This window comes from Mustela nigripes, chromosome 1 (genome assembly GCF_022355385.1).
Source record: "Mustela nigripes isolate SB6536 chromosome 1, MUSNIG.SB6536, whole genome shotgun sequence".
In the NCBI taxonomy this organism is placed as follows: Eukaryota; Metazoa; Chordata; class Mammalia; order Carnivora; family Mustelidae; genus Mustela; species Mustela nigripes.
In genome coordinates, this window is record NC_081557.1 from 165,127,470 (window position 1) to 165,148,431 (window position 20,962).

Below are 20,962 nucleotides of genomic sequence, written 5' to 3' on the forward strand. Positions count from 1 at the left end.
ACAACGTAATGAAAGTTTATTGGGTGAATAATAAACACTCTGCTGCTACCTGTACAATATCATTTGAGAGCCCAGAGCACAGTACAAATCTGTCCAGTGTTTTATATCAAATCTCTCATTTCGAGAATAATTATCGGTGATAGCTTTAAACATTTTATGTTGCACTTCTCATGGGCCTGGAACATCAAGGTGTTTGTTGTTTATAAGCCACATCTTTATGGATGCATTTGGCTATTGCACAGACTTTCCATTACCTTAGCCACTAGCAAAGAAATTCCAAGTAAGTGCTGTCAGATGTTTCAAGGAGGGTGGCTTTGGAAGAGTCCCTTTGCTTGAGATGGACCACAAATGAAGTGGACGTGAAGAGTGTTCTCGCAAAAGCAACCTGAGAGGACAAATACTACCAGTGAATTCGTTATAGTTCACCTTCTCCTCCTCTGTTCTTCTGGTAGTTCTGCTTTGCTTAATGTTTTGAATATTTAATACTATGCTAATTTTTTCCATTTAGTGTCATTTCTATTCTAGAGAAAATTTTTATAGACTGCCAATATGTAAGATAAATGGGGATGGTATTTGGGACATTTGCATTGTTTGAGATTATTTTGAACTTCAAAATTGTTTTTCTTTCTCTATGAACTTTTTTTAATGTTTAAAGGTGGTGACAACTACTAATAATGTATTCATTTTCCTTTCTTCTCAAATTCCAATTTTAGGTAGGAAGAGAAAAATAAGATTTCACTGAGGTAGAGTCATCAAAGTTGATGTATGTCATAATTGCCTTAATAACATTTTTTGAACCTTGATGCAGTAAGATATGATTTTAAAAAAATAGTATCCTGTAAGAATTTAAACACATAAGACAGGATCACCTCCATATTTTATAAAAAGTTAACCTTGGTCTATGATTTAACTTTCTAGTTTTTCTATTAGTCTAAATCCTCCGTGTGGTACAAATAACCTCTTCCTCAAAACAGAGCCCCCTATTTAAATTCACACTAAAGAATTTATCCAGGCACTACTGAACGTGCAGTGACTTGGGGAAAAAAGAATTGGTAGCAGCATCTTAGAATGTCAGAGCTGAGTGAGACATCAGAGAGCATCTCATCTGAGTTCCTCCTTTATCAGGAAGAAAATAAAGGCCTGGGGGAGAAAATCATTTTCCCATGTCACATATTGTTAACATTAAGACAAAACTATTGCCTTTCCCCACTGCCAAGCTGGTTAGCATTCTGGCATATAGATAGTTTCCTTTTTTTCTTTTTCAATATCTGCATGTTTAAAACAGACTCCCAACTTATTCACCAGAAATCTTATACAAAAGTATGTACTTTCATATAGAAAGCTGAGTGACCTATAACCCAATGTTCAATTCTCAGGATATCATGGATTTTACATTTACTTTTCTTAAAGGTTTGTGTCAGTGAGCATGGTAAAAAGAAAGCATACAAAGCTTTTTAGAACAAAGGTTTTACTGGTAAATGTAAAATGTTTCAGCTAATATTAACCATAAAAAAGGAAGATTAACAAATTCTGAAATTTTAGATCTATCCTTTTCCTAAAGCCCGCAGAGTGTTTTCTTGTTATGCATGTTTGAGTCAGTGATCATTTTGATGGACTAACCCTTTCTTCAGGAGACAAGTTAATATAGGTTTTTTTCCAAGATTACCTCACATGCAAAAATACCTCTGAACTTCCCTAGCATGAAGGAAACAATGTGTTTGGTAATGTGCTACTTGCGTCTTTGTAAAGAAATGAGGCTTGCCTGTAGGGGGAAGAAAAGGGCCCTTTGAAATGGGTGTAGCTCAAAGTGAGTTAAGAGGGGATTTCAGCAGAGATTATCCAGGGAGAAAGGACCTTCATATGTGGGGTGTGACGGGATACACATCTTACTTTTACAAAGCTCTATTATCAGCACTTTGATAACCATCCTTCTCAGCCATCCAACCCCTCTCCCAATCTTCCCTCAGATCCCAGGCTCTGCTGGCTGGAAGTGTTAGAGAAAGCTCAAGGAGAATAAACACAGTCTTTGTAATTCTAAGGCTAGAAACTGAAAGACAGTGTTGACGTGTAGTGAATTTACTGCATTTCATGCACGCCCCGGCATTTGTTGTGGGCAGAACCATATACAAGATGTAAAATGACTTTTAACAAGTTAATGCCAAAAGTCCAGAAAAACTAATTCTAAGTGCTCTGGAGCTCCAAAATGCAGCAGAATTGTTAAAACTGATCGATCGGTGTACTCTTTATTTGGAGAATTTGTTGTCCAGATTTATCTTTGGATTCAGATTATTTTTCATAGTAATGATGCCACACTTCAGCCTTTTTAGTCTTACACATTTTCAGTTATTATCTTGACAATATTGGCAAAAAAAAAAAAAAGTGTGCAGACTCCACCTGTTATTAAAATTTCAAAACTGTTTCATTTTTTCAAGACTTTTTAGAACTAGCCAATGAAATAAAATCAAGCAGTACTTATAAAATTTTTCCAATATCCCAAAATGTATTGACACACCATATATCCATCGTTATATTTTATTTTATTTTTTTTTAAAGATTTTATTTATTTATTTGACAGAGAGAAATCACAAGTAGTCGGAGAGGCAGGCAGAGAGAGAGAGGGAAGCAGGCTCCCTGCTGAGCAGAGAGCCTGATGCGGGACTCGATTCCAGGACCCTGGGATCATGACCCGAGCCGAAGGCAGCGGCTTAACCCACTGAGCCACCCAGGCGCCCCCATCGTTATATTTTATTTAAGGAAAAATATAAACCACAAACCCAGAATTTGCCATTATGTTATATTTAGCGTGTTTTCCAAATACTGACTTGAAGCAGAAAATTGATTTTCAACCCCAAATGTTACTTCATGAGTATAATTTTTCTTAAACCCATCATACTTTGAAAATATGTTTGTTTTCCCTGTTTGAAAGAAGAGTACTCTTTGTCTGACAATAGCTGGCAAGCGAAATACCCTTAATAAATCATTTTTGATGTGATAGGATTTGGGGCAATTTTTTAAATTCAAAAAAATGTCATCCAGATTAAACACGGGTGTGACCTAGATAATAGATAGATAATGGGTCTAAAGAATATAAAAACTAAAGACAGAGGGGCGCCTGGGTGGCCCAGTGGGTTAAAGCCTCTGCCTTCGGCTCAGGTCATGATCCCAGGGTCCTGGAATAGAGCCCTGCATCGGTCTCTCTGCTAAGCAGGGAGCCTGCTTCTCCCGCCCCCCCCATCTCTACCTGCCTCTGCCTACTTGTGATCTATCTCTCTGTCAAATAAATATATAAAATCTTTAAAAGCAAAAAAACTAAAGACAGAGAATATAAGACAGCTCCTGGGCTGCCTCTTCCAATCGGAGACATCAAACACCATCCAGCTGGACGGCTCACTCCCTCCCACATGCCTCAGTTCCATTGTCCCAGGAAAGTCTGATGAGCTGCAAAGAGGAACAAGAAACCCAAACATACTGGAAATATTCAAGGGTTCTTCTGAATCCCCTCCTTCTATTTCCTCCTTTATCTTTCAAAGGAAATAGTTATGGAAGAGAAGTGCTGTGGAGAGCCAAGCAACAGATCTAAGTTAAAGGCTGCAGGCTCTAAATCAAGTCTCTACTCACAACAGTTCTGGGATCATTGCTAAATTACTTAGCCCTTTTACAAGTTAGTAAAACTTCCACCTCCCTCATCTTTAAACATATGAAGCTAGACTCAGTGTTCAAGGCCTCTAGCAGTTCCCAAATCCTGTAATTCAGACTGCCCATAAAAAATAAATGGAACCAACTCTGGGACGTTCAATTTCTAAAGTCAAGTTGTAAAGGGTATAGGCTTTCTTATTAACAAATGCCAGAAGCTATACAGAACTTTGTGGGTGCTCAATAAATATTAAACAATCAATTTTATCTCTCTCATCTGCAAAATGGGGTGAGTAATGCTAACTTGTCTCACAGAATTTTGTGCGAGAAACAATAAATGAGAACAAAGCACTTTTCAGAAAATGAAGTAATTCGAATAAGCTGCCTTAATAGGTCTGAGGTCTAGCTAGATGATGCAAGAATAAAGTGTCTTTTTCATTATTACATCTGTGAAATACAGCAGCCTTTTCATCTGTTTAAGAAGAAACAGTCATTATCCTTGCTTATCACCAGAAAGTCAGCATGAGTAATTTCTGTGCAAATGGAATTTTTCATGTGATTTTAACATTTATCACTTTTAACAAAGTGCACCTTTTAGCCCTACCTGATATCAGAATGGAATCATATCTTGATTTAAATAGGTTAACGAGGTGTTCTATCAGCTTTATACTCTTCTGCCTAAAGAAAATGCTTTTCAAAATGACTGATAAGTTGCACAAATGAGAAAATTGTAAATTTAATAATCCTCCTACTCAAAAGCAATACAATTCAAGAATTGCTACTAAGGAAAATGAAGTATTGCATTTGAGTTTCCTGGAGTCTTCCACAGTACGTTCTTTTTTATGCTTGTTTTCAATAAATATTACATGCTATTTTTTTTTTTTTACAGTGTTTCAACAAAAGACAGCCAGAAGACAATCTGATGGTGACAAGTTCCATGGTCCTAAGAGACAAGGTACTGACATAAACTTTAGCTTATTTAATAATCTCTAAGTAAGAGTTTAAAAAGTCTTATGAATATTGGATGAAGTCTCCGAGGATAGAAGTAAATAATTGTGTGCCTGATTACTCTTACTCTTTAATTAGTGTCTTGCCCAAATATAATTTTGTGATAAGATTAATATAAGAAAATTATTTCAATTAATAAAGGCAAGAAACAGCCATGTGAACATGTTTGTGGTGGTGTTGATGATATTGTTACCAAGGCTCTAGGAAGGTCAAGTAAGACAAATTCTCTAACCTACATGGAGACCTAGCTTTCATAGACCATTAGAGAGAAGCCTCTGGAGTATAAGTTAGGAGGGCTGGGGCAGGGGAAACAGATGACTGATTCCCCCAAGAAGGGGACCAGCCTGGGATTTCTGTCCTCTGTATTGAACTCCAATCAAAGATTGGACCCTTGTCTCACTATTCTCTTGCTCTCTGCCCTTAATCCAGCAGTTTTTGGAGCACTTACTTGTTATGCAGAAAAGTGCCGAAAACTGTAGTTGCAGAGACATCACACACAGTAGAAAAACTTTCCTCTCATTCTACATAGAGGCCCCTGCCTCCAATTTTCCCTGACATACACGGTTCCAATTGAAAAGAGAAACTCTAGCAAGTTATTTATTGTGATTTTTCCCCCTGATAATAAGAGCTTGATTAAAGTTCAAAAATAAAAAAATGTAAAAGGTGACAGATGGAGGGAGCTGGTTCTGATCATCAATAATCTCAACACACCTAGGAAATAACTTCAGTCCAAAATACCATTGCCTTGAAGTTGCTACTAGTAAACTACTGGAGAGACATTAAAATAAAACCAAGAGCTTATCTCACAGTAGCCACTAAACTCACCACCGCCCCCCCCAAAAACACACAGCCAGTGTCCCTTTGTCCCATCATAGAGATGGCTAGGACTGATTTCTCAGCCCACTGAGCTACTAAATACACAACCTTGGTGGACCTGTTCCTAGAACGTCATGGATTGTCCTCCAAACAAAGGTGTGTCCTTAAATGAGTGATCTTCATCCATCACTTCAAGTAGCATTTCCCATGGCAGCAAGGTTGTACTGAGACCATTCTTCCAATTCTTGACAATTCTTGAATGCAGCACATGATGAAACTGAATTTCTGGCCCTGAGCACATAGATATATCACTTACAGATTTATATGCAAAAAAAAACAAAAACAAAAACCGTCTATTTGACAGCTTTCCATTTCTAGTGATTTCATAATTTGAGGGGAAAGATTTATCTTTTTAAGGTTACTATTATCCTTCCACTGTACCTTTACCTCTCTCAAGAAATAAGTGCAGACCTCCATATGAGATCATTCTACAATTAGAATGAAACAGTTCCTGAGGAATTAGCAAAGTAGAGATTATTCCTATCAGGACTCCCCCACATACCTCACAGAGTTTCGGGAAAAAACAAAGGGAGCAGATGCTTTGAGCTCTTTAGGAGAAAATTTCCCTGAAGCGTTTTTAAATAAATTATTCAATTATCATGTTTTAATTAAATTCTGTTAGAATTGAGTGGAGAATGTGAAGACGGCCACCAGAGATGAAGGAATGTGACAACTAGCAAGAGGAATGAAGAGATCCTTGGAATCTCACTCTTATCAATTGTCCTCTGGTTACCCCCAGAGAGCAACATAAGGAAAGGCTGCTAGTGTCTATTAGAGACCAATTATTCTTCTACTGTATGTACAGAAAAATAGTCCCTTCTGTACCCAGAAAAGAAAAGGGAGGGGAGAATAGTGAAAGGAAACAAGAACCTAATTATAAAATATTTTATTGGATTAATATCTGTGCATACTTTGGTACTTAATTTGTTTCATTGCTATCAATAATCAGTAGATTTTTAAAGCTCTTTTAGGGCTAGGATATGAAATTTTTACTCAAATTTTGTATGAATTTTTTTCTCTCTGGATATTTAAGTCCAACTTACTGATGATGTTTTAGATTAGCCACCTTAGAGCAGTTTCCCTAGATTCCTTTAACCCTGGATATAAGTAATTCTTTGGAACAGAAAAGAATATTGTTCTATTTGCAAGGAGAAGAGGAATATTAAACCTTGTGAAATGTTGGAAAACCTCCCTGATTACTGCAGTCTGCAGGGAAATCAGAATCTAGTATGAGAACAGAAGAGACAATTAAGAATAATCGGGAAGATTTTAAAATTAAATAATTTTACTTTTTTCTTTACTCTGTCCAATCATTTTTCTCTAAACCTTTTCAGATGTTTATGACCATCGAGTCCGTGGGACATACTAGGAGATCAAAATTGCTTGTTCCTGAATTAATGATTACTCTCTAAGTATCCTGGGATTTCATGGTATAGTAGGAAAAGCCGTACCTGCTTCACCGATGATAATCTCTTTATTTGAACAAGAAAAGAAAGTCCTTTTATGACATGTTTATCAGAACCAAGATTTTCTAAAGGGACCAGACAGGTTCTCTAAGGAAGGCTAAAGAAATTACTTAATTCTTTCACTATATGCTGGAAGGAAAAGGGATTATGAAAGCCAACTATTTTCCCTCTGAAATTATAAGTGTTTCAGATGCCCTACATTCAAGACTGCCAAGGGATTGCCAGGAAGTTACATTATTGCTAAGTCAAGGAATTTTCCTGAGGAACAGAAAAAATTAATTGGCACAATTTCCATGGAAACTTAACAGATTTCTTCAATTCAGTTTTCACATCCTGAAAAAATATAGAGTGAGGACTTTGGGTCCTCCAGATAAAATTTTCCACCAAAATACAGTTTTAAAATCAGTTTTCCTGAGTTGTTTTGAAATTAGAAAATGCCAGAGTGGTATCTCAGAATGTGCTGCTACTAGCACAGCTCTCCCTCCCCTTCCCAAAACTGAGCTCTACCCAGGGTGCTCCAGACTTTGTTCATCAGCACTGCAAGCCAGAGAACTGAATTTTGTCAGTGGGTTTGGAGTTGCTCAGAGTTTTGAAGTCTGAGTCATGTTAATGATGCTGGTAGAAGACTGATTTATAATTCCCTAATTTCAATCTATTGAGTCTATACCAGAGGAAGATTCCTTCCCAGTGACTAGGATACTTGGATTCCTTCAACTCCTGACAAATAATAAAGTTCTATGAAATATTATTAGGAATTAGAAGGCCACTAGGTGAACATGATCAAGTCAAAGGCGGCTGGAGGAATATGAGGGTTGCTTCTTTAAAGACATGGAAATATCTGGTTAATTTTCCCTGTCTTACAAGATCATGTAATAGTCTCAGGTCAAGATTTCTCACATTTCCCATATCTGTTACACCTTTTTTCCCCCTCTGTTATATCTTTTTCTTGGGCTATGCCAAGGGGCCTTTTCTATCCTTACTGGAATCGTACACCTATTATTAATGTAGTCTTACTTCAAATATGATACATGGCAAATGATGAGGTTTAACTTTCCTGGCTTTTGGAACTGCCTCCCTGTGATTGTAGACCACATCCACAAATCTCCTCAGTCACACAGTTAAAAAATGAATCTCATCAAGGATGTGCTGTTGCTGTCAATCTTGGAAGGCAAACTATTTCTTTGGGGACCAGGATTAGTGGGAGGTAGGGGAAGCACATCCTATAGACAGCTGCCTATATCTGAGACACTCAACCTTAGATGAGCATAGAATTATTTGTGGAGCTTCTAAAATTAGGTTGCCTAAATCCTACCTTAGATATGGCTTAAAATGAAACATGTGAGAATAATATTGAACAATAATCTCAAAAACAACATGCAAAAGAAAAAATATAACCAAAAGAAACTTTTTTTTTAAAGATTTTATTTATTTACTTGACAGAGATCACAAGTAGGCAGAGAGGTAGGCAGAGAGAGAGAGGGGGAAGCAGGCTCCCTGCTCCCTGCTGAGCAGAGAGCCCAATGTGGGGCCTGATCCCAGGACCCTGAGATCATGACCTGAGCCCAAGGCAGAAGCTTATCCCACTGTTCCATCCTGGAGCTCCCCAAAAGGAACTTTTTTGAAGGCCATATTATGGTCAAATTTGGCCACTAACTGTGTTATATTTCAAAAATACTCTGCACAATTTTTGCCATGTTTAAACCATGCTTAACTCCATGTTTTATGTAAAAATTCAAATCTACAACCAGTCCCTATTATATTATTATATCACTTGCTACAAATAACTTCTGCTGTTATTACTTATTGTCATGCTTTCCATATTATCATGCTTTCCACTCCTAATTCTATAAAAAGTGGAAAAATAAAAGATATATCAAGGGAATCTGGTCAATAAAAACATGAGGGAAAACATTTATTTTTGATAATGAAAACTATTCACATGAGTTTAATATGCAGGCATTAAATATTTTCTACTCAGTGACTATCTGTCTGGCCCCAGGTATAGTCTCTTCCCACTGATTCTTCAATACAGACTGAAAAGTCATTGTTGGCTGGTCTTTTCAGAGGGTGGGAATGCTCATGGGCAAGATACAGTCAGGGAACGTATCTTGTTTGTGTTCTCCAAGTACCCAATGCTGCAGCAGTCTGATAAATGTTAAATAATGAAATTTTCTGTAAGTTGGAGGCCTGGGGAAATGTAGATATAGATGCCCTTACGTGGAAGAAAAGAAAATGTTGGCCTCTGAGGTATTTTAATCAGGTTCTTTTTGCTGACAGTGGATATATTAAAAAGAAAAGAGGGGGATTATCAAAATATGGTCATTTGTACTCCATAAAAGAACAATGGCTTTAGTTCTCTTTTTCGATGTAACTTACATTTCCATTTTCACAAAAGTTTTTTTGTTAAAGTCACACCTGGGAAAACTTGAGTAATAACTGAGTTCTTGTCCAAAATGGTGATGTGTCAAAAGCCCACAGTAGAAAGTCAGGTTGAAGAATTTAATATTACACTTTGCTTCCTGAGGCCCTCAGATAAAGCTCTGTGATGGAGGGATGGCATGTTCAAGAAGAATTCTTTTAGTAACTGATGCAGAAAGTTAGTTGTTTACAATCAGTACATAGCACCAAGGAATCGCGTTTCACCTGTATGTGATGAGGCTGTGCCAACCAAACCTGCGAATCCTGGGATCCTCAGTTATGAATTACAACTAGAGCAGAGAACAAAATTTGACTGAACACAAGAAATGGAAGCAAAGGATAAGTAGACTCTAAATCTCTTGGCGAACATGATTCTGTAGATATGTTCTCTTTTAAGAGGGATTAAGGAAGAGTACAAATAAATAATATGAGAATTTCAAAAACAAATCCAGAGAAAAGGATGGAGAATTTAATCATGAAGACTCAAGATAATTATACTTCTGTAAATGATTTGTTTGATGAGTAAGAATGTCAAACACCAAGCGATCAAAATGTAGATAATAGAAAATACATACACACATACAGTAAGAACATTTCAGCTAACAGTTTGTAATTTTTTAAATCTTAGGCTTTTGAAAATACTTTACCTGTTTAAAAAATGTTTTAAGGCAGTAAAGAAATATGGATTATTTTGAATTTTCATTTATTAAATTTAACCTGAACTATTCAACTTTCGGTTTCAGTATCTGACACCTATCAATATACAAAAGATAAAAAAGAAAATTTCAGAAAACTGTGATCTTACAAACAAATTAAAAACAAAGGGAAAAGAAGCACCTGGGTGGCTCAGTCATTAAGCGTCTGCCTTCGGTTCAAGTCGTGGTCCCATGGTCCTGGGACTGAGCCTGGCATTGGGCTCCCTGCTCTGTGGAAAGCCTGACTCTCCTTTTCCCACTCCCCCTTCTTGTGTTCTCTCTCTCACTGTGTCTATCTCTGTCAAATAAATAAATAAAAGCTTTTAAAAAAAAATAGGGAAGAAACAGCAGCAGAAGGTCTGGAGTAGAATCGCTAAGAAAATGTTGAAAAACAAAAATAAAACTGGGGGCATCATGTTACCTGATTTCAAGCTTTACTACAAAGCTGTGATCACCAAGACAGCATGGTACTGGCATAAAAACAGACACATAGACCAGTGGAACAGAGTAGAGAGCCCAGATATGGGCCCTCAACTCTACGGTCAATTAATCTTAGAGAAAACAGGAAAAAATATACAGTGGAAAAAAGACAGTCTCTTCAATAAATGGTGCTGGGAAAATTGGACAGCTATATGTAGAAGAATGAAACTCGAACATTCTCTTACACCATACACAAAGATAAACTCAAAATGGATAAAAGACCTCAACGTGAGACAGGAATCCATCAGAATTTTAGAAGAGAACATAGGCAGTAATCTCTTCGATATCAGCCACAGCAACTTCTTTCAAGATATGTCTCCAAAAGCAAAGGAAACAAAAGTGAAAATGAACTTTTGGGACTTCATCAAAATCAAAAGCTTCTGCACAGCAAAGGAAACAGTCAAGAAAACAAAGAGGCAACCCACGGAATGGGAGAAGATATTTGCAAATGACAGTACAGACAAAAGGTTGATATCCAGGATCTATAAAGAACTCCTAAAATTCAACACACACAAAACAGATAATCATAAAAAAATGGGCAGAAGATATGAACAGACACTTCTCCAATCAAGACATACAAATGGCTATCAGACACATGAAAAAATGTTCATCATCACTAGCCATCAGGGAGATTCAAATTAAAACCACATTGAGATACCACCTTACACCAGTTAGAATGGCCAAAATTAGCAAGACATGAAACAACGTGTGTTGGAGAGGATGTGGAGAAAGAGGAGCCCTCTTAATGCTGTTGGTGGGAATGCAAGTTGGTGCAGCCACTTTGGAGAACAGTGTGGAGATTCCTTAAAAAATTAAAAATAGAGCTTCCCTGTGATCCTGCATTACACTACTGGGTATTTACCCCGAAGATGCAGATGTAGGGAAAAGAAGGGCCATCTGTACCCCAATGTTTATAGCAACAATGGCCACAGTCGCCAAACTATGGAAAGAACCAGGATGCCCTTCAATGGACGAATGGATAAGGAAGATGTGGTCCATATACACTATGGAGTATTATGCCTCCATCAGAAAGGATGAATACCCAACTTTTGTAGCAACATGGACAGGACTGGAAGAGATTATGCTGAGTGAAATAAGTCAAGTAGAGAGTCAATTATCATATGGTTTCACTTATTTGTGGAGCATAACAAATAGCATGGAGGACAAGGGGAGTTAGAGAGGAAAAGGGAGTTGAGGGCAATTGGAAGGGGAGGTGAACCATGAGAGACTATGGACTCTGAGAAACAATCTGAGAGATTTGAAGGGGCGGGGGTTGGGAGGTTGGGGAAACCAGGTGGTGGGTATTAGAGAAGGCACGGATTGCATGGAGCACTGCGTGTGGTGCAAAAACAACGAATACTGTTACACTGAAAATAAATAAATAAATAAGTCTGGAGTCAACGTCAAGCTAAGATGAAAGCAATGAAAGCATGAAAGACATTTTAGGTGTGAGGGTAGGATGATATGAAACATATGACATGAAAAGGGATCTAGTGACAAGAGGGAGTATGGTAAAAATAAAATAAGCTTGAAGTTAAAATTTCAGTAGCAAATTAAAACTACTTTGGTCACAATGAAAAGGACTGATGGTAGATAAAAATAAGTTATTGGAGTTGAGAACATAATTGGAGAAGGGTTTGTTCTCAATACCTGGAAAGACTAAAAACAATCAGGTGATATGAAGAAGAGAGATACAATGTATAATAGGTCTGGTGGGGTTCTTCCTTCCTTTCTTTCTTTCTTTCTTCCTTCCTTTCTTCCTTTCTTTTTTTTTTTTAATAGAATACAAAACACAGTCGATGACATAGCTAAACGAAGCATTGGAGAACAAGGAAGTGAAGGACTATATGGGCTCACTGTGGCCCAGAAAACAATAAGGAAATATATCCACCTTTAAAACACCCTAGCAAATCTTTAATTATAAAGATGAAGATATAAACCTAAAGTACTGAGAAGATATTTTAAGTTAGATTTTTCTATTAAAAAAAATCAGAATCAGTTTTAAGAATTAGAGAATCTGTGTAACAGAAATTTGAGCTAATGGACTAAATGGTGTATTAGGAAAAGATTGCAACTTAAGAAGATTATATTTAGTCTGGTGTTTCATTCATGTTAAGAAGAAAACAGAGCTTTTGGATATCTAAGGTTTTAGAAAAGATGGAATTTCTGTGGTCATCATGAAAGTATTACCCAAAATGTATTCTAAGTAAATGAGAGAGTAAGCAATATAAAAAGTTCAAAGAGAACTTCTGGTATTAAAGAACTGGTGTTGAATAATGAATTCAATAAAACATGGAATTGCATTTAAGCAATTTATTGTAAATTTATTTATAAAATGTGAATGTAAAATATTGGTGATAAAAAATAGACAATTCAGCAAATTATAATTTCACTGCAATAATCTGAGTTTGATGCTCAAATAAGGTAAAGTTGTCTAGGTACTAGAAGAAAATGCAAAACTAAAATCATTCTCTTTCATTCATGACTTAGTAATCGAAATATATATATAAGATAAACAGTATCTCTGAAACTTATTTTAAAATAAAATATGTACCTTCCAAATCACTTAATATGTGTGTGTGTACAAATATATGTATAGTCTTTTTTTTTTTTAAGATTTTATTTATTTATTTGACAGACAGAGATCACAAGTAGGCAGAGAGGCAGGCAGAGAGAGAGAGGGAAGCAGGCTCCCCACTGAGCAGAGAGCCTGATTCGGGGCTTGATCCCAGGACCCTCAGACCATGACCTGAGCCAAAGGCAGAGGCTTTAACTGACTGAGCCACCCAGGCGCCCCTATGTATAGTCTTTATGACAAGATTTAGAAACTCGTTTGTTTGTTTGTTTGTTTTTATTTAATAAAGAAAGAGAGATCACAAGTAGGCAGAGAGGAAAGCAGTGGGTGGGGACCAGAGGGAGCCTGGTGTGGGACTCTGTCCCAGGACCCTGAGATCATGACCTGAGCCAAAGGCAGAGGCTTAACCCACTGAGCCACCCAGGTGCCCATAAACTAGTATTTTTAGCATATGGAAAATTATTAAGAGGGGTAAGAGGGATTCTGGGTAAGCTGGCACAACAGGATTCTTGCTGAAGGCAGAGCCAGGTGATCAGATATCACCTTGGGGGTGATGGAAGGTACAGAAAGAAACCCAAGCAAATATTGAAGGTAATTGGATATGGAAGGTGGGGGACTCTGACTGCACAAACTTAGCAGGATTCTGAGGAAAATTAGCAATACAAAGATGGGTGTGGAAGTACAAAAGGTGAGGCATAGTTGGGAAGAAGACTCAGAGGAGCCTGACTCAAGATTAGTCAAGGGGGGAAGTCTGGCAACATTGCAGCCCTAAGTTTGAGATGGGGATACTTTGTTTGGAACTTACAAATAATTCAACACTCCAGGTATCTCATAATTCACTCATGTGCCCCAGAGTTAATATACCTGCTAGTTCCTTAGCTAAGGAACCAAAAAATTAGCTTCAGATATAAAGCTTGGTTATTGGGTTTTTAAATTCTATTACTGACAAGTTCTTTCCAGTTACAAAATAATGTGTTAAGATGGTACAGTATGATATGGCATTGGTGTAGTGTATATGGCATGGCTTAGAATGGTATGTATTTCATGGGGAAGCCTATTAGCAAAGTGAGAGAAAGTTTCTTAGTGTAAGAACAATACAGGTGCACCTGGGTGGCTCAGTCCAGTTAAGTGTCTGCCTTCAAGTCAGGTCATGATCCCAGCATTCTAGGATTGAGCCCTGCATCAGGCTCCCTGCTCAGTTGTTCAGTGGGGAGTCTGCTTCTCCCTCTCCCTCTCCCCTTCCCCCAGCTCATCTCCCCCTCTCTGTCTCTCTCAGATAAATAAATAAAATCTTAATTTTTTTTTAAAAAATACAGTATTATCACAGAAAACTGGAAATTAGAAAAACATAATCTCTGATACTATAACAATAGAACAACTTCTATCATCTTAAGATAATTTCCCTCCATGCTTTATTTTATGAACAACATTTATATCATTAAAATTTTACTCTAGATACAAATTTGAATTCTGCCTCTCTATCATTATATAATAAGTACTTTCTGTGTTGCCACATGGTCTTTTTTTTTTATGTGGTCTTTTTATTATTATTTTAATGACTACTTAATATTTATTATGTAAATATTTCACACTTTAAATTTTTGGGTTTTGGGCAATTAAGTCATTTCCTTTCAAATTTTCGTAAAACATGTTATTCTAGCCAGTCAATGGTAGAAATAATTTTAATGAAAAACTCAGTTCACTTTCTTACCGAAAGATTCATACACTCACCACAACGGTGTTACTTGTTGTTTATATATGATCAAATAGAAATGTAAAGAGATACTGATCCAAAAGGAACGAAAACTCTAGAAACTACAGTTTATCTTGAAGCTTTTATACTGAGAGACCAAGATTCTGCAATATGTACAGTTAGCAATCTGACAAAGGCTTTTCAACAATAATTATGTTAAATTCATTCCAAATTTCCTGAAAATAAACTAATAATTAATATAAATTTGGGAAGGAAAGAAAAAAACTTTCCATCCCCCATACAACAGTAATCTAAGCCCATTAAAGTAATTTTGCACACCCTACCAAAAATTACAGGTTGCACGTTTTGGTTTGACTAGTCTACCCTCAGGAGAAAAGATGATAAAGTGCCTAAATCATTTTGTTTTGCAACTTGTCCTAGCTAATAATAATTTATCAAGACAATTTTGCTTTAGTCTTTTTAGTGGGGGGGGAATGGGTGAGTAAAAGCAGAAGTATGTAAACTTAGTCTAATTGTAAACAGCTCACTTCCAGAACTTGCTCTATTTAGAACTCCTGCTGTTCCTAACTTTTGTTCTTTTGTTCTCTCTGCACAACCACGCAAGATTGAACTCCACCCCCCTAAAAAGTCAACTGGCTTATATTTTAGCAGCGAGAATTTGAAAGATGAAAGGGTAATTGAAATGAGTATTGTTAACATGATTCAGTATTTTTTTGAATTCAGCTTAACCTGCATGTAGAGCCAAACAAGCTGGTAGGGTTTTCCAGGAAGCCTTTCTGTGAGAGACCTTCGACAAATGCAGAAAATCCAGCCGCAGAGGTTACTCGAGATAAAAGCGCATTCATATTTAGTCAAAGGGATGACACAAGTGAGGTGCTAGTTAAGTGTCTTAGCTATTAAATGATGGCACTCAGCTTCCATACTCTGGCAGGAATGGCTCATAGAATTCTTTCGCAAAACGCATCTCCCAAATTGGAGTGGAATGTGGAGGCCTATAAAAAACAAACGGTTTAAGAAGCAAGATCTCAATTGTTATCTGTGCTTTTGGCAGCTGAACCAGTGAGCCCTCTGGCTGACTTGTGCTTCTTCAGTTCTCTTGGGATTTCATGCTCCGTCATCCCTGAAGAAAATGATTTTGAGTGTAGAATCTGTTGACATCTTGTTAGTTCTGGGGGAATAGGACTTCTGAAGAGAAAAGACAAGACCAGCCAAGAAACCCCCCATAGGAATCAGAATGATTGGTCATGGAACAATTTTATGTGTATGTGAATCTTTTCAGAAAGGAATCCTCTCTGTGTCCCTGTTCCAAGATTCTTTGCTACAATCCTTCTCAAAACCAAGAAAGCCATTAAAGGTCATTCCAAGACAGCCCCAAGGGTCAAGTCTCCTTGAAATACTTAAAACCTGCTATGAAGTACTTGAAATGTCTCTTTTCCAGATGAACCAATCCAAACATTATTGATGAATCCTTACCACTATGAAATTTGTGGGGTCTCTGGGTGGCTCAGTCAGTTAAGCAACAGGCTCCTGAGGTCAGCTCAGGTCATGATCTCGGAGTTGTGGGCTCAAGCCCTATGTTGGGCTCCCTGCTCGGTATTGAGTCAGCTTGAGATTCTCTCCCTGTCCCTCTGCCCCTCCCCCTATTCACACACATGCCCTCTCTCCCTCTAAAATAAATAAATAAATCTTTTTAAAAAAAACCTTGAATGCCCTCCATTTCCTAAGTCCTTGTCTGCCTGGCTCAGTGACAGTCTGGTAGCTCTATTTCTTTCTTGAAGATGAGCTCCCAGTAGGGATCAATGACTCAGGGACAGCAAACCATTACACAGCAAGACAGGATTAGGCTCTATGGACATATTTAGGTTTGATACCACATGAGACGTACACCACGGAGGAATTACCCAGGTAATATGATTACCTGAGATCATATAATACACAGGTTGAACTTGTGAAAGAAAGTACAAACTCAGATGAGTTCTGGAGCCAGGCAGGTGACAGGTGTGATGCCATCCAATGACCATAAGGAGTGACAGGGATTGCACAGAGCATCCTTACAGGCATGCAGCCTTTTTTCTGTCTTTAAACACTATGTGGGACAAATAAAGCACTGAACTCACCCATGGTCTGTGGTTGTCTACTACTGTACCTCGGGCTGGTCTATGGTGCGGCATTAGCAGCAGCACGTGGGCAGCTGGACCATCCAATGTTCTTATTGTACTAAACAAAATAAACTCTTTTGGGAAGAGAGCAGGGCATTACAAAACGAGCAGCAATTGCTTATTTAAAATCTTTCCAGAGTAAAGTTGTCAATGCTTCTAAAAATCTCTTACAACACTTGGATGTTGGTTGAGATCTCCTTTCCCAAATCTACAGAAATATGTTTCTTCCACAAATATTTATCACTGATAATAATGTTAATGTTATTTAACTTTTACTATGGGACAGTCATTATGCTAAGTATTTAGTGTGCATGTTTAAAAATAATGCTCTGAAAAAGAACATGAAATTGGCAATGCCTACAACTGGTACAATGCAGAAATTTCCTGCTGTTCTTTCTCTGTCCCTTTTTCTTCCCCCTGTGATGGCACACATTCTTTTTACCCATAACACTAGGTGCCAGGCACAACAATCCTTAGAAAGAAACTCCTTTAAAAATTTGCACCTATTTATTCTGTTACCGCTTATAGACTGACAGGAACAAGAAAATCAACTGATTTGTTTTCAGTGTTTTTTCCCCCCAATTGTCATATTTCATGTTCTTGTTAAGACATCTTCCCTCATATTGTAGACAGAGCTCGGATGGAGAGTCAAGCCTTTTCCAATGTGGACTGCCTTGCTGCTGGGCAGGAAGAGCTCATCCTCTTGCAGGAGAAGGTCAAAAATGGGAAACTATCTGTGGATGAAGCGTTAGAGAAATTTAAACATTGGCAGTTGGGGAAGACAGAGCTGGAAATGATTCAGCAGGTAATACTGACCCCAGCAGGTAATACTGACCCCTTCTGGAACATTCCCTCACTTGCAGAGCCTCTCTGTAAATGTCTTTACAAGAAACACAGGTAACAGTTCTTTTGATTTTTAACTAGCCACAAAAAAAAAAAAAAAAAAGGTGTTTTCGAACTACCAATTAAACGTTTCATGTGTGCAAAACATTGGTGAACTCAGTGCCAGGACCCAGTTAGTGAATGTTTTGTGAATCTCATTGCTGAAATTAAGGTGAAACATCTTACACTAACAATGTGCTCAGCATTCTGAAGAGTGCACTATATTGACCAGGCTTAAAGGGGACAAGAAAATCATTTAAATCTTATCAGGCAATAGTCCTCAGTGAAATATAGAAAGTTTTCCCTTCCTTCCCCTTAACCTTTGGGGGGAAAAAACCCTGTATATGTCAGTCAAGATTTACAAAGAAATGCTGCCAAGCATATTAACTTCAGATAAGCTTGTCTTCTATTAATATAACATACATCCTGAGAGGGTCTTAGAGTAGATGGCTCTGAGATGAGCCTGGAAGCAATATATACCCTGTATACCCCATGACATTCCTCAATGAGGGGTATGAAGACCATATTCTGTTTTACCCCGCAGGCCTTCCTACTCCCAAAATAGTCCAACAGTTTTTTCTTCTCATCACAGAAAGCCCCAGTGCCATAGAAACCAGTTCTCCAAAAACTGATTGAACACATTTAATTAGCTGGTTTAGGCCAAAGTACAAATAATCATTAATAGCTTAATATATTCCCTTTCCCAAGAGATCATTTTTATTGAAAAACAATGCTTAGGAAAACATTTTTAAACAACAGAAGAATGAGTCCCAGTGATGACATTTCAAACAAATGGGCACAGAGGCGGAAGGTGTTGAGGGAAGGAGACTTTCCCAGAACCTTTGAGATCATTCCTTCTCAGAAGTCACCTGTCTTGAAGGGTAGCTCTGGTAGTGGGTGGTGGCTGGACCTGAGCCGGGTTATGCAGGGCCAAGCTAGGGCAGTTGTTTTTCCAAACAAATGGAAAGAAATACTGATTGTACAGTTTTGCGACTGATTGTTGTTCATGATCAGAATGACAAGAGGGCTTCTCGATCTTTGCCCATGCCATCACCGTCAAAGTCCCTCTCATCCTGAAATGGGTAAACTGTGTCCAGGTGTAGACCTACACAACCACTCTCCTAGCACTGCCAGCAAGTTTTGTTGAAATAAGTCAATTGTCCCTCATTCTCCTTGGTCCATAATAAAGTTGACAATTTAGAATGATCCAACCAAAACACCTTCTGAGAAATTATTTCCCTAGTTTTATTAAAGTCTCGGTTGGTTTTATTTTGTTTGTGTATTTATATTTAATATTGCCTTAGCAAGAATTTAAGGTGGCCTGTAACTACTTTAAGACTGACCTGACTGTCCAATATGTAGTGAAAATGAGATAATGAATACGGTTAGTGTTAAGCAAGACAAAACAAAACAAAATTTAACCTATAAATAAATACAAGAACAAGCACTAAGCCTGCTTTCCATCAGAGCTACAAGTTCAGTGACTCTTACTGAATACTGTTTGACGATCAGTCCTTTTCCTTTCTTATGTTTCCAGCGTTAGTGAGATGTAATTGCCTATAACACTGGGTAAATTTAAGGTGTACTACCATGTTGATTTTACACACTTACATATGATTACCACCATCGCGTTAGCTAACATCTGCGTCATGTCACAAAATGATCACTTCTGTTCTGAGGTGACAACATTTAATAGCTACTCTCTTAGCAACTTTCCAGTATTTAATTCTATATTGTTTACTGTAATCTCCATGCTGTGTATTGGATCACGAGAACTTATTTATCTTATAACTGGACGTTAGTACCCTTTGACCAACTTCTCCTCTTACCCTCCACTCCCCTGTCCCTGGTAGCCACCACCCTACTCGTTGAGTCCAGTGTTTTTAGATTCCACATTTAAGCAATATCATGCCATGTTCGTCTTTCTCTCTGACTTTTTTCACTCAGCATAGTGCCTTCAAGGTCCATTCATGTCCTTGCAAATTGCAGGATTTTCTTCTTCCTTAATCCATTCATCCACGGACAGGCCCTTAGGTTGTTTCCGTATCTTGGCTATTATGAATAATCCTGCAGTGAACATGAGGGTGCAGCTCTCTCTTCAATATCCTGTTTTCATTGTTTCCAGATACATACCCAGGAATGGGATTACTGGATCAGATGGTAGTTCTATTTTTAATTTTTTAAGAAACCAATTGTGGCTACACTAATTTACATTCCCACCAATAGTGCACAAGGATTCCCTTTTCTCCACATCCTGCTCACACTTGTTACCTCTTCTGGATGATAACCATTCTAACAGGTGTGAGGTGATAATACTTCAGTGTGGCTTTGATTTGCATTTCCCTATTGTATTGATTGATGATATTGAGCACCTTTTCACATACGTGTTGATTCATGTCTTTTTTCAGGAAAACGTCTTTTTACTTCCTCTGCCCATTTATTTCTCTGACCACTTTTTAACTAGATTATTTGGATTTTGCTGTTGCATTGTTTGAATTCTTAATATATTTTGGATATTAACCCCTTACCAGATAGATGATTTGAAAATATTTTCTCCCATTCTGTAGGTTGCCTTTTCATTTTTTTTTTATTATTTTTTCTGCTGTCCAGAAGCCTTTTAGGTTGGTGTACTCCTACTTGTTTATTTTTGCTTTTGTTACTTGTGCTTTGAGGTGTCATATTTAAAAAACTATGATGAAGGCCAACGTCAAGGAGCATTTTTTCGCTGTGTTTTCTTAGTTCTTCATAGAAGGGCTTGGACAACACCCAGAATAGCAGAAAAAGGAGTGTTATCCCTATTTTCCCAACATATGTACACACTCATTCCCGTACACTTTTCAGTATTACCCTTGTAGTTTGCAAAATATTCATTTCAATCCTGAGGACAAATCTATCAGGGGTACCTGTGATGTTATGTTATTATAGAGGTATTATCCTAAGAAAATAAGAGGGAAAATGGCACAAACATAGAGTTTATAATAGAAGAGTTTCTAGAATCCTGAAGACCTATGTAGAACCCCTGGCTTTGAAGGTGAGATGGTTGAGAAGGTAGAAAA

At 37.6% G+C, this 20,962-nt stretch overlaps 1 protein-coding gene across 3 annotated transcripts in view; it reads left to right on the forward strand.

Moving 5' to 3' along the window:
- BANK1 (B cell scaffold protein with ankyrin repeats 1) overlaps positions 1-20,962 on the forward strand; it is a 306,556-nt gene that overhangs the window by 275,872 nt on the left and 9,722 nt on the right. For 2 of the 3 annotated variants that reach the window (XM_059376554.1, XM_059376562.1), the window contains exons 11-12: positions 4,523-4,588; positions 17,654-17,829. In XM_059376554.1, the coding sequence (XP_059232537.1) occupies positions 4,523-4,588; positions 17,654-17,829 (242 nt within the window). Of the gene's footprint in view, positions 1-4,522; positions 4,589-6,851; positions 6,913-17,653; positions 17,830-20,962 lie in introns of those variants that run through there. The other variant, XM_059376571.1, reaches the window with a different exon arrangement.